The sequence below is a fragment of the Hirundo rustica genome, chromosome Z (genome assembly GCF_015227805.2).
Source record: "Hirundo rustica isolate bHirRus1 chromosome Z, bHirRus1.pri.v3, whole genome shotgun sequence".
Classification (NCBI taxonomy): domain Eukaryota; kingdom Metazoa; phylum Chordata; class Aves; order Passeriformes; family Hirundinidae; genus Hirundo; species Hirundo rustica.
In genome coordinates this window covers 86,022,941-86,035,649 of record NC_053488.1, presented here as the reverse complement: position 1 = coordinate 86,035,649, position 12,709 = coordinate 86,022,941, and the positions used below count along the sequence as shown (strand labels likewise).

The window sequence follows — 12,709 nt, the reverse complement described above, 5'->3', positions numbered from 1 at the left end:
GGAGGGCTAACAGGAACATGCAGAGAAGACATAATTGGGCAGAAAACCACAGTGAGTTTTTAGCATGTGTTCGTGGAGGAGGAGGAGGAGGGTAGGGAGTTCCCAGACAGGAACTCATGAGCTTGCCTGAGGATCTGTCTCGCGCCAAAGCATTGGGTTGGGGTAGAATCAATAGACACAGCGAATAATAACAACCTAACCATTGCCAGATGCGCCTCCCTGCACCCCTGGAGTGGGTAAAACTGCTTCTACACACAGCCTCAGGACACGGCTGGTGCTCCCAGCTTTTACAATCCATTCCCAGGGAGACTCAGCAAGTAACTGAGAGGGCTGTGACTAAGAAAGCTCAGCGAAGTTTCACAAACCATCCTACCTTTAGCACTGATTTTGAAGTTATTTTACTCAAAGTCTTCCCAGAAGCCATTTGAAGATTCTGAGAGAATTTGAGGGTGAGCAAGTCTGTGAGCAGACCCTTTGACCAAAGCTGACTCAGGAGACCCCAAGGCCTCTGCAAAGTCCAAGACTGTGAATGCCATCTCCAAGTATGTAAAAACCTCCAACACCTTATGGCAGGCAGCAGATACTGATTTGCAGCCCCATTTGCTTCCTTTCAGAGCTCACATCCAGTGAGAACTGCAGGTTTCTCACAGGATGGGCTTGAGAAAGGCAGGATTTAGTGTTCAGAGCACAAAGTGTGTTCTGTCCAGCCCAGCCCTGGATCAGAAGGAACCAGGGACAGACAAGGCTGTTGGCAGATTTCACGATTGTGTCTTTGGCCTTTCAGGGCAGCCACCCTTGAAGGCCCAGTTGAGCAAAGTGTCCTAAAACAGTATTAACAGAATAACTATTCCAGATATTTGGGCTGAAAACCTGGTATGTCATAGAATCTCAGGATGGTTTGGGTTGAAAGAGACCTTCCAGCTCATCCAGTGCCACCCCTTGCCATGGACAGGGACACCTTCCACTATGCCAGGGTGCTCCAAGCCCCATCCAACCTGGCCTTGGACACTTCCAGGGATGGGGAGTCCACAACTTCTCTGGGCAGCTTGTACCAATGTGTTGTAAGAGTAAATAGACATTTCCATTTCTTTTTATGCACCAAATCTGTGAATAATCTCCTTTGTGTTAAATGAGGAAATATATTTTGTGGTTTAGAACGCCTGATTGAACATCTGTCCTAGAATGGAGTGCACCAGCTCCCAAAGGTGCCAGCATTTTTCTCTTGACTATCAGGGGAGTCCAGACAACTCCAGTGTGAGCTCCTGCTTTGGGATAGAAGCTCGGAAGTCCCTAGATGCACCTAGATTCTTGTATCCTCTTACCTGTGTTTTGTGTTTAATACAATTCATCACGCCTTCACTATCGGGGACCAGGTAAGAAGCAGTAACTAAGCCAAAGGTTTTACTGAAGCACAGATAAACAGACTCAGTGAGAATCCTAAATTCCTCACCCTCATCTTCCCAAATTAATAAGCTCTAAATGTTTTATTGCAATCAATACTGAATTTGACACAAAAATCAATTTTTACCCAGGACAAACTATAAAATTAACCAAGCACAAACCTCTTCTGTAGATCAATAATCCACTCATCCCAAAAGTTATATAAAATAAGGCAGAAGGACACTTTAAACACCAGGCACAGAACACAAAAATGTGGTATCTTGCCACAAAATATATATATTATTACTGGTCATATGTGCCATGACTACAACACACACAGAATCCTAATTTCCCTTCCTCTGAACTCGTGACTGTGGGGCTGTCGCACAGTTAAACGAACCAGGCTGAGAGCAGAATGTGTGGAAAAGAATCTCCTAACCTTCCAACCCCCATGAATTTCAACACAAAGGGATGAGAAAGGAACATGTGTCTGACTGCCTGTTCCAGGAAGGTGAGAAGGCGGTCACGTCTGTTCTGCCTTTATTCAGGAATGTTCTGATCTACTGCAGTTCAAGAAGGTGGTCCAGGAAAACATTCCTGAAGTACTACAGATCTCTGATATCAGGAGCAGGCTCTCCTCCTCTGCAGGCCATTCCCGATTCTCAAACCATTCCTCAGCATTTGAGCATCGCTCTGTAAGTTCAGTGTGGGCTGTCGGGACTGACCATCCTGTGCTGGTCACTCTTGGTCTGATGTAGCCCCACGTTTCTGTTTAAAGGCGGGATGGTTTTACCTCTGGAGTCAACGACTCCTTATAGAAAGAGAAATCAAATTTTAGCATGGAATTTTCTCATTGAAACAATGGCACATATAAAAAGAAGATTCATTTTTGATTTGTTCCTTTGAGATGATTCATAAATTCAGTTTTAGGTGATTTTTGTACTGAATAAAAAATGCCATTTTGGGCAAAAACATCCAAAAAGTCACATTACAAACTAATAGTCCAGAATAAACTCATTCTCCTGGCTACAAGCAGGTCTGTAATTTCCTTCATAGTAACAGCCATTGTAACTTGAAGTATAACAGCATCTCACAGCAGCTTATCCTGTCTCTTTAGAGGGAAATCACCTTCTCACTAGGCATTACTTAGGTCACTTCGTGGTTTAATGCATTTTTTAATTATTACTTTAAATAAAAGTGTTTGAGAAAATGTAAAGGTGAAAAAGAAGGCAGAGCAAATGTAATGCAAAAATCAGTTGTGAATTTTAAATCTGTGCTTCACTTGCGCACTTTGATCCAAACTGTTGGTTGTGTAAGTTGTTCAGAAGATGGTGACAGTCCCTTCAGTAAATTCCCATTTCTTTTCCACAAAGACTTCTGCCAGAATATAGAAAGGATAAAAGAGTAACTGCAGGGCGGCAGGACAAACCTCCTGAGGCAACACAAGCACAAATCTTGATGGTGACAGAGAACTCAGAGACCAAGAGCTGAAATGTGTTTCAGGCCAGATTTAATTCAAAAGATGGAGAAAACTACTGGAAACACTATTTAAAATCTTGATTAATGCAGGAGGACTCAAAGGAGGCATGATTGAATTTGGTTACGTGGTTGCACTGAGGCTGGCAAATGCCTTTCCCATAATTAAGGAGGCCAGTCAGAGCCATCCTTAAATAACTGGTGTGTTTTAACAAAATAATCACGGCATTGATGGATCAACATTGACTGGAGGAAGGGGAAGAAGGGTACCTCCGTGGACGGAAAATTGCTCAGCTTAACTGCAAAGTGCAAGAAGATAATAAACTATTGACATCTCAGTCCTTGGAGAGGGAGGTGACGTAACAAGTGACAAATCAAAAAGTCACCATGAATTTGTCAAGAACTGGGGAACAGCTGTTCAGGGAGCAGCACTGAAAGGGATCCAAGGATTACAGGGGATCAGGAGGAGTCTGAACCAACATGGTGATGCTGTTGCTGACTCTGCGAACGCCACGCTCAGATCTGTTACCTAATTAACCTGATTACTGGACACAGGCCTGGACAGAAACGCGAAGTGGAGTCCAGAGGAGTCTGAGAATGACAAAAGGTTTAGAAAATAAGGCCTATGAGATCATGACACCTCCAAGAATTTGTTTAGTCTAGAAAAATTAAGTTTTAGGGAGAAAGTTATAGTATTATGTGAAACGACGCAGTCTGTAAAGTGTTACTGGAATTTGATGCTCGTTAATCGTCCTTTGGATCTGACGGATATGGAACAAGGAAGCTGAAATTCACAACCAAAGTAGAGTTTAGATGTTGGGGAAAACTTGGGGAGGATTAAGGCTGGTACTAGCTTTCTAGGAAGATTGCAGAATCAACTTTATTGTAGGTTATATAAAGGGCTGTCCTGGCTTTGGGCAGGAACAGTGACACCTCAGAGCAGCAAGCTCCTGCTTCAAGTGTTACTGCGAAGTGCTTTGGTCCTGAAGGCGATATTAATACACCTTGTGCTTTCCCTTCGGAAATACACAAAATTGATGGTGGAAGCACTGCCAGACATTTGCAGCTACGATGAAAACGAGGGCTGATTTTCCTTAATCCGTGCCGAAATGTGAGACTTCACCTTGTGAACAACCTCAGGCTCGCAGGCCCCGCTCCGGGGCCAACCCCAACGGCGTCATCCGAGGTGCAAGAGCCCAAGAGACCACCGAGAGCCCGAAGCGCTCAGACAATCGCGGGCCAGTTAAACCGCCCGCTCACCCCACGCGGGGCCGGCCCGGACAAAGGCCGCGACCCCCTCCCTGCGCCGGCCGAGCCCACGGGCGGGCCGCGGCCCTTTCCAACAGGTACCGCAGGGCCGGGAAGCGGCGGCGCCGGCCGCGCTCCCGCAGGCCGCGGGGCCGAGGCGGCCATGTTGTGGTCCTGCGGCCTGCGGGAACTTTCGGGGAAGTTTCTGGGGCGGCCCGAGGAGGGCGGCGGGCCGGGCAGGGCCGGCGGCGCGGGGCCCTGCGGCGGGCGGGCGGAGGCGGCGGCGCCGGGGCCGCGCTCCGGACCGCGCACACGCGGAAAGCGCGCGGCGCTCGCGCTACGGCAGCCCCGCCCACGCCCCGCCCCCGCGCCGCTCCCCGCTCCCCGATTGGCCTTTGCGGCCGTCAGTCAGCGGCCGGGCCCATCTCGCGCTCCCCATTCATGCAGTTTGGTTGCGTGTTGGTGTATTTTACTGTTTGCAATAAAGAGGGGGGGATTTTTTTTTTTTGGTTCAGTTTTTGCCGCAATTAACTCTTGGTCCCTTAAACATCTTCCTTTTTATTTTTGGGTGGGTTTTTTTTTTTCCTGTCTATTTTTTTTTTTTTTTTCAGGACGGTCGGAACAGTTTTTCGCCGCTTCCATTTATTTTTCGGTATCTTATCTCTATTAGGTTTTGCAATCAACTATTAAGGTGCAACTATGCCCAAAAGAAAGGTAAGTACGAAAAAAAAATAATTAAAAACGGAGGGAAGGCAGATGGGGAGCGAAGGGGGAGAGATTAAAGCGGCAATCGCGGAAATTTAGCTGTTAAAAAAAAAAAAAATTAGCGCGCGCGCGCGCGTGTGTGTGGAGTTTTTGGGTTTTTTGGTTGGTTTCTTTTTTTTTGCATTTTTAATTTTTGGTGTATGTCCTAGAGCGGAGCGGGGAGCGGCGGGAGAGGGCTCGGGGCGGGCAGGGCAGCGCGGCGAGTTCACTTTTGGGCTGTTTTGTTTGGGAAGGAGGAGAAGGCTGGAGCAGCAGTGTCTCCATGCTGGATTACAAACAGCCATAGTGCTGTGCTGCCCCTGTGGAGAACGCGGGGTAGCGAACCCCCCCCAAAACCTGCGCCACGACCCCTCCAGAGCCCCCCACCCACCTCCGCCAGCCTTTTAATCCCCATCGCGCCATTCACGGCTGGATTCGCCTTTAAATGTCGCCTCTTTCTCCTGCGTTTGCCTTTGTTCTCTTTTTTTTTTTTTTTTTTTTTTTTTTTTTTTTTTTTTTTTTTTTTTTTTTTTTTTTTTTTTTTTGCCTCCCACTTCTTGTCATACCAGATGGTTGTGCAATGGTAATTTGGGGCCATTAGGCGGCGCAGAATTTGAAACTGGCCTTCATGGAAAGCGGGGAAAAGGGATTTATCACCGTAGTCCGGAACTTTGGGGCAGCGGGAATATGGGGCGGCCCCCCCTCCCCTCACAGCGCGGGCTGAGGGGGGCGGGGCGGGGACGCAGTCGTGCCTCAGTCATCGGGGCGCCCGCCCGAGAGGTTTCGACCCGGTCCAGGCGCCTCACGGCCCCGGACGGGCCCGCCGGGGGCCTAGACCGAGTCGAAACGCCTCGGGCGGGCGCGATCGCCGCCTTCCCGGTTGTCCCTCATTGTCCTTGCGGGGCCCGCGGCGACCTTGTTGTGTGAGGGGAAATTGGCGGGAACTTTTCGAACACGGCGTGGTGGCGTAGCGGCGGCGACCGCGGGGCATTGTGGGAGTTGTAGTTCCTGAGGCAGCGGGGATGGGGGGAGGCCGCCATTGCTGCGGGTGGTGTTGGGAGGCCCTGTGAGCCCCCCCCCACCCCGCTCCCCTCAGGGCTCGGGTGGAGTCACAGGGGATGGTGTTGCCTTCTCACGTCAGTGTCTCACTTTCTTTGCAGGCTCCAGCTGAAGGCGAGGCAAAGGAGGAGGTAAGAATTGTGCGTGGTCCCCACTCTAAGAATTCCTGTGGGCTTCTGCAGAAATTGGGAAACCCAGGCAGCTCAAGAGGGGTGTTCAGCCCCTGGGGGTGGCCTTTGCCTGGTTTTGGGGTGCTCGGGGCCATCACTGTCCCCTGAGATGCCAGGTGGTGCCACCCAAGGTGGTGCTGGGGGTCCAGCAGCTTCCCTGGGCTGAGGTCGGGGCCAGGTTCGGGTGGGAACACGTCCCTTTTAGCCTTATCATTCTTGCAAGCAAAGAAACTTCAGCCGTTACCGTGTCAGCAGAGTAAAGTGGTGGCAGCAGAGAACTGCTGAGCAAAGATGCACTTACAGGAAGTCATAGAATATCTTGAGCTAGACGCACAAGGATCATGGAATCACATCATGGTTTGGGTTGGAAGGATCCTAAACTCACCCAGTGCCACCCCCTGCCATGGGCACGGACATCTTCCACCATCCCGGGTTGCTCCAAGTCCCATCTAACCTGGCTTTGGACACTTCCAGGGATGGGGAAGCATCAAGGTCCTCACCATAATGCCCATAATTTCACAAATCATAGATTTCTATGTGGTTTCATGATGCCACGTTATTTTGGGGTGACAGGTACGAGAAAGATGTGGTTTTTGTGCTCTCCGAATTTTACTGACATATCTTTCCTTCCGCAGCCAAAGAGAAGGTCAGCCAGACTATCTGCTGTGAGTATCTGTATTTATCCTTTAATATTTTATCACTTGGGATGGAGACAATTAAAAATAAACTATTGGGGTTTTTCCCTCAGAATTGGGAAAGGCACACTTGGAGTATTGCAATATTTAAAATTCCCTTTCCACGTTTCTGTTCTCTGAGCATCCCCACATCCCAGGCTTGTCACATAAGATACAACGTCTGTGTTAGTGCACATTCCATCTGGGCACAAGGATCCAGAGTTAAGGAATACAGATTTCAGGATGGATTTGTGCCTTGTAGGGCTTCTCCATACAAATGCTCGTGGCTCTGTAAATCACCTGCTCTCTCCTTTGCCTGGTAATTTGCCCGTTGATATTTCACAGGGCCAACAAATAGTTTTTAAAAGTTAACAACATAATGCTCATGAAAGTATAAAAATAAATATTTATTTCTGATATTCACCTTGTTTCTTGTGGGTTTTTTTGCAGAAACCTGCTCCACCCAAACCGGAGCCAAAGCCCAAAAAGGCAGCACCTAAGGTAAGGGTCTTGAACTGAAGTTATATTTTCCTTCTTGAGGTATTTACAGGGATAAACCCCTCCACGTTAACCACTTTGCTTTGTCATTATTGTCCCGAAAGCTTTAAGATGGAATTATGTGAGCTAAAAGAATGGGAAAGACATAATTTTATCTAATTTCTACTGAAGGAATGTGGTAAACTGGGCAGACTTGAAATCCCTTGTGGTGAGGCTTTGCTGCTGCTTTACAAGGCCATTCTGAAGTTTCATATAGTGCATTGTTGGGAAAATGATGCTTGGAATAGAGATCAGAGACTCAATTAGAAGAGGCATTGGAAATTGTGCTTTTAATTACAGTTTCTTACTAGATTTACATTCTGAGGCCTTCTCTGCAGTTAGTTATCAGTTTATCACGTTTTAATCACTCAGAGTTCTAGAGACCCCTTCAGCCGCATATTTCTGTAAATGTCAAAAACATTGGCATGTCTGACAGTATAATTAAAAAAGAAACTAGTTAAAGCTCATTTTTAGTTTGGAGCAACAGTTTGAAATTTCAAAGGGGGCAGTTCTGCAATCCACGAGGGATTTCTTTCCATCCCCTTCTCATCAGACTTCCCAGCCATCAGGTTGCAGTGCATTTTTGTTAGATTTTTCTGTAAACATTTAGGATTTTGCAGATTAAAAAAAAAAAAAAACCACACACAAACAACAGCAAAACAAAAGGAAATTTAAGGGATTGTTTTTAACCTGTTCCCATCACATATTTTCCTTGTGGTTTGAGATAATGAGGCGGGCAAAGCACAGCGGGGAGAGATGCTTTGGTTGCAGAGGGAGATGATGGGCTAGGAACCAGGAGCTCTTTCCTTTTCCTTTGAAAAGGAATTTGCAATTGCCTGTGGCCCAGCAGACTTCCAGGTGTTCCTGTTCCCCTCCACATCCTCTGTGCGGAGCAGCAGAGATGCCGTGGAAAAGAGAGAGAACCCCAGGTGTCATGTTGGGCTCAGCTCTGTAATCTCGGTGCTGCTGTGCACAGCGAGGTTTTCCTGTTCCATCTTGGCCGTGCAGCTGGAATTCTAGACCACATTCCTGGCTGGATGGAGCACTGGACACTCTGCACTGCGCTTCCCTGTAGTGGCTGGTGCCCCAGGGCAGGTGCTGGTGGCACACAGGGCAGGGCAGCAGTGGGTGATCCGCGTTACTGTATTTGGGTCTTTTCCCAAGTTTGGGTTTTTTATTTTCACGGAAACATTGCGGGGTTTAAACACTAAAGCTGCGTTGCCTGAATGTGAAAAGCTGTAGGAACAGGGATGCAAGAGTTGTCTGTAAGGGACTGGCAAAGCTTCATTTGGGCCCCCAGTGCACAGCTGAGTGGTGTGGTCTCCCTTTGGGATCATGCAGGAATCCCCTGGGAGCTGTGCCTTGGGAATTGCCCACAGCTGGACTTTGGAAGCATTGGTGCTCCTGAGGTGTTGTTTGAAGCCAGGACACTTGAGCTGTGTTTTTGGCTCTCCAGAGCTCCTCAAACTGCATCAACACCAGTGAAAGGGTGATGGAGTAAGAATTATGGAGGCATTTTTAATTCCTGTCTGCCCCAGGTGCTTTACTTGTCAGCCTTCAGTATCTTGGAATGGTTTCCTGTGTGTCAGAGTAGATTTCACCTGTTAAATTTTGCAATATTGAAAAACATGGAGCTGGCAAAGGAGTTTTGTCATTTCTAAAATGCACGACCTGATTGTTGAACTGTTGTTGCCATCTCTAGAGAAAAAATATTGAGGAGAATTAACACAAATGCTGTAGCTGAGGACCTGTTGCATCCTGTGGGGCCCTTTCTCTCCAGTCAGTCCAGCCATGGAAGTCGGTTTCCCTGGATTCTCCTCCAGTGTTTTCTGAAATGGGACTTTCCCAGCACAGAGAATTGGTTTTATCTCTGTTAGTGTTTTGTTGTGGTTTGGATTCTTTTTCTGGGATAAGGGAACAGATAAGCAGTGCCGTAGTACAAATTGTAATTTTAAATCTCACTGCCAAACAGCACCAGGATGCTGGGTATTCCCAAGACAGCGTTTCCTGACACCACACTGTAGCAGAGTTTTCCAGATGGGATGAAATCCCTCAGACTGAGGAGTGAGAGGTTGGAGAGGAAAGAGAGACCCTCACGCACTGAATATGTACTGACCCCACCCTAAATTTTCTGCATTACTGGAGGATTTGCTGTTAATTTTGGTGATTTTTTAATAATTTAAGAGTCAGGTGACTTTACCCCTTAACACTGAGTCTGCCTTTAGCAGATCATTTTTAAGGTGAATTAACTGTGCATTAATAACTGAGGGACTGAAGTAAGAAAGTAAACTTCTTTTGTAACCTTTTGGTAATTTGTAGCCACTGAGACAAATCTCCTGAGTGGATATATGTATATGCAGTGATGTTCATTTATCCTCACTCAGAGCTGTGAGCAGGTCTTGCAGGGTTTCTGGTTCTTCTGTGGGAAGTAGGTTAATCAAGCAAGGGGCTGAGCCAGTGCTGTTACTCACTGGCAGCAAGGGGCACATCCTTGGAAGTGAAACTAACGAGGGTCAGGATCTGACCTTGCCTACGGAAAGTTATTACTACAGAAGCATCAAGTTTCGGGTTTTGTTTTGATTTAGCCTGATCCACCTATAAGGAACTGCACTTTAATAAATGCAACTCTCTTGTGGTTAGCAAATGTTGAACCCCAGTTTTTCTGGCATGGAAGTGGTTTATTATCACAAGGAATATTTCTGGCAGGGAAAGGGAAGAGACCTTTGCCTACAGCTTTGTTACAGTTTTCTAAATAGATACTGCTACATTAACAGCACATCTGAAGTATTCTGGTGTTTGCACATGTTGGTTTCGTTCTGTGGCTGCCTTTCAGCAGCAGGGCAGAAGTACAGGCCAGTTTAACATTTTTTAGCTAATTTAATTGAATGCCTATTTAAAATAAGAATTCTTTTAACCCCAGCCACGGCTGCTTTTATATTCTGCACTTCCCTGTAACACATTCAGGACAGACAGAAGGAGAACATTTTTCCTGTGAAACTTCGATCTCATCTTTTTCAACAGAAAGTTTGGGGGCTGGAAGGAGGTTTTGCAGTGAGTTTTGGAGTTGAGAACATGCTACAAGATGTACAAGGTGGAAATTAGGATTTAATATCTCACTGTCTGTTTTATCAACAGAAAGAAAAAGCAGCAAATGATAAAAAGGAGGACAAAAAGGCAGCAACAAAAGGGAAGAAAGGAGCCAAAGGCAAAGAGGAAACTAAACAAGAGGATGCTAAAGAAGAAAACCACTCTGAAAATGGAGATACCAAAACTAATGAGGTACTTCAGCTCCACTAAAGCTGGGAACAGAGCCAGATGTGCTGGAAGTACAGCTGCAGGAGCTCTGCTGGGCTCCAGAGGGTGGGGGGTCACTGCCACACTGTGAGGGCAGAGCAGCTGTGGTACCTGCCCCGGGCAGTTCCCAGGAAGAGCCTGCAGGAACGGCCTTCTGCTTCCAGCTCCTTCCTGCTCTGTGCTGGAGCCCTTCCGCAGGTGCTGTCTGCTGGCCCTGGTCCCTCTTGGGGCTGGCTCACAGCAGTGCCCAAGATTTGAGGAACAGTGGAGCCCATCACCCTCCAGCCCTGAGCTGACTTTGCACATCCCCTCTGGACTGCTGGGTTCCTCTGCTGCTCAGCACGGGTTGGTGCTGGGCCAGAAATCTGTTTTTGAGTTCTACACAATTCTTTAAAACTATTATTTGCCTCAGAACAATTCAACAAGAGATTTGCAAAGTAGACTCGGTCTTGTCTCTTATCTGCAGCAGCCTCTTCTCACACGTCCTTGCTGTGGCAGCTCCCTTATCTCAGCTGCCTTTTGCTAGGTCCAGCTGCAGGCTCCACCAGCTGCTGAGGGATTGTCCCAGCGCATTCCTTGCTGATAGTGAAGCAGTGTTTTCTCAGGGCTCTCTTTGCCCGTAGCACAGCCCAGCCCATTGTGTTCTGTCGCTGACAGTGGTGTCTCTTCATGGGTTGAGTGTCACCGTCCAGCCAAGGCTCCTTTATTCTTTCATTTCTAAAACAAGATCGGGAGCTGCTTGGTTAAAGCACTACGTGGCTTCAGAGGGGCTTTGAGGGAGTCTTGCAGGTTTGGTGTGTGGACTTGAAAAGTAAAAGCACATTTTTGTAGAGAAAGGTGAGCAGTGATTCCCCAAAGTTTAGACAGAGCAGGATTGTGGTTGATTCTTCCAGTGCCCCATCATGAGGGCTTGAACTTCCCCTAACATATCGTTGATCCTAATTAAAACACATTCCAAACCTCTGCCTCTCTGCAGGCACTTACTTCAAAATTACCTCACTAATTAATACTCCCATGTTTTCATTTTAAGAATTACCAGCCCACAGTTGTGTTGATACTTTCCGTGCTTCCTGTCTATCCACACAAAGCCTTGTCCATGTCTGTATTAACAAACTGGTGTCTTTTTGATGCCGGTTAGATTGGAATCCAATTAGCATTACCAATAATATTTCTATTCTTCCCAACCCCTTTTTTAGGCACCAGCTGCTGAAGCATCTGATGATAAAGAAGCCAAGTCCGAGTAATGTTAACCCTGCCCTGTATCTCCATCATTTGGTATCCGTACCTCCATGCTGTATTGTTAACAGAGAGGAATATTTTTATCAACTATTTTATAAATGCAGGTTTTTTTAGCATGAATTTAATTATGGAACATCTTCATCTCGGTTACTTGGGAATTAAATCCCTAACAAACAAAACAACAACAACAAAAAAAAGTCATTGTTTTTAAATTTTGTGATTGTAATAGTTTGTATGGTACATGGAAAGAATAAGTGGTGGTAGCTTTTGACTTCTGTCAGTGTGTCCCTTTTTGTGTAAGTCATGCTTACAGACTTCAGATTTTAATTTTTCCCTTGTATGTGTTGTATGGTTTCTTAAAGTGGGGAGGTCTCAAAAAAAATAACCGTGTGAAACATTCCAGTGGTTCTGTGGGTTGCTTTTATAAAGAAGGTGAGCTATTTTCATGAAAAAACCTAAGAGCTGGAAATCTGTTGTTTCCCAAATGTAATTTTATTTTGTCAGTTTTGAAAAAAAAAAAAAAAAGAAAAAAAAGAAAAATAAATAAATAAAAGTGTAATCCTGTTTTTAAATGAAATACAAACATTTCTTTTCAAAAAGGGCAGGTTGGTTGTATGTACCCACTGTTAGGAATTTTGCTGGATTTATCTTAATAAAAAAGACTCCTCAAAAGCTGATTGTGGTTTGTTGCTTGTGCTGCTAGATAGCTCCCAAATTCCAGGAGAGCTGCAGTGGGAGAGGGAGAGCCCAAGGAGCTGGAAAGCTTTGGGCTTTTGGCTGGGGCTGGAGTCCCTCTCTGCCTCAGTTGTGTGACTTCCCATTAATCCAGGTTTCCTTATTCTGGGAAAGAACTGGACCAGAGCAGTGAACTGGGGTTAAGTCCCAGTT

The 12,709-nt window shown here is 46.4% G+C and overlaps 1 protein-coding gene across 4 annotated transcripts; it reads left to right on the top strand.

The window, feature by feature from the left end:
* The first annotated feature begins 4,512 nt into the window (after nucleotides 1–4,512).
* On the top strand, nucleotides 4,513–12,493 carry LOC120765865 (non-histone chromosomal protein HMG-14A). 4 transcript variants are annotated; one of them, XM_040091064.2, is made up of 7 exons: nucleotides 4,513–4,562; nucleotides 4,775–4,818; nucleotides 6,009–6,038; nucleotides 6,713–6,742; nucleotides 7,202–7,252; nucleotides 10,424–10,567; nucleotides 11,779–12,493. In XM_040091064.2, exons 2-7 carry the CDS (start codon nucleotides 4,804–4,806, stop codon nucleotides 11,824–11,826), a joined length of 318 nt encoding a protein of 105 aa, XP_039946998.1. In that variant the 5' UTR covers nucleotides 4,513–4,562; nucleotides 4,775–4,803; the 3' UTR covers nucleotides 11,827–12,493. The 4 variants fall into 4 exon arrangements, with proteins under 4 accessions (XP_039946998.1, XP_039946997.1, XP_039947000.1 ...); XM_040091063.2 differs by having other exon boundaries at nucleotides 4,546–4,562; nucleotides 4,716–4,818; XM_040091066.2 differs by lacking the exon at nucleotides 4,513–4,562 and adding an exon at nucleotides 4,583–4,672.
* The last annotated feature ends 216 nt before the right edge of the window (nucleotides 12,494–12,709 follow it).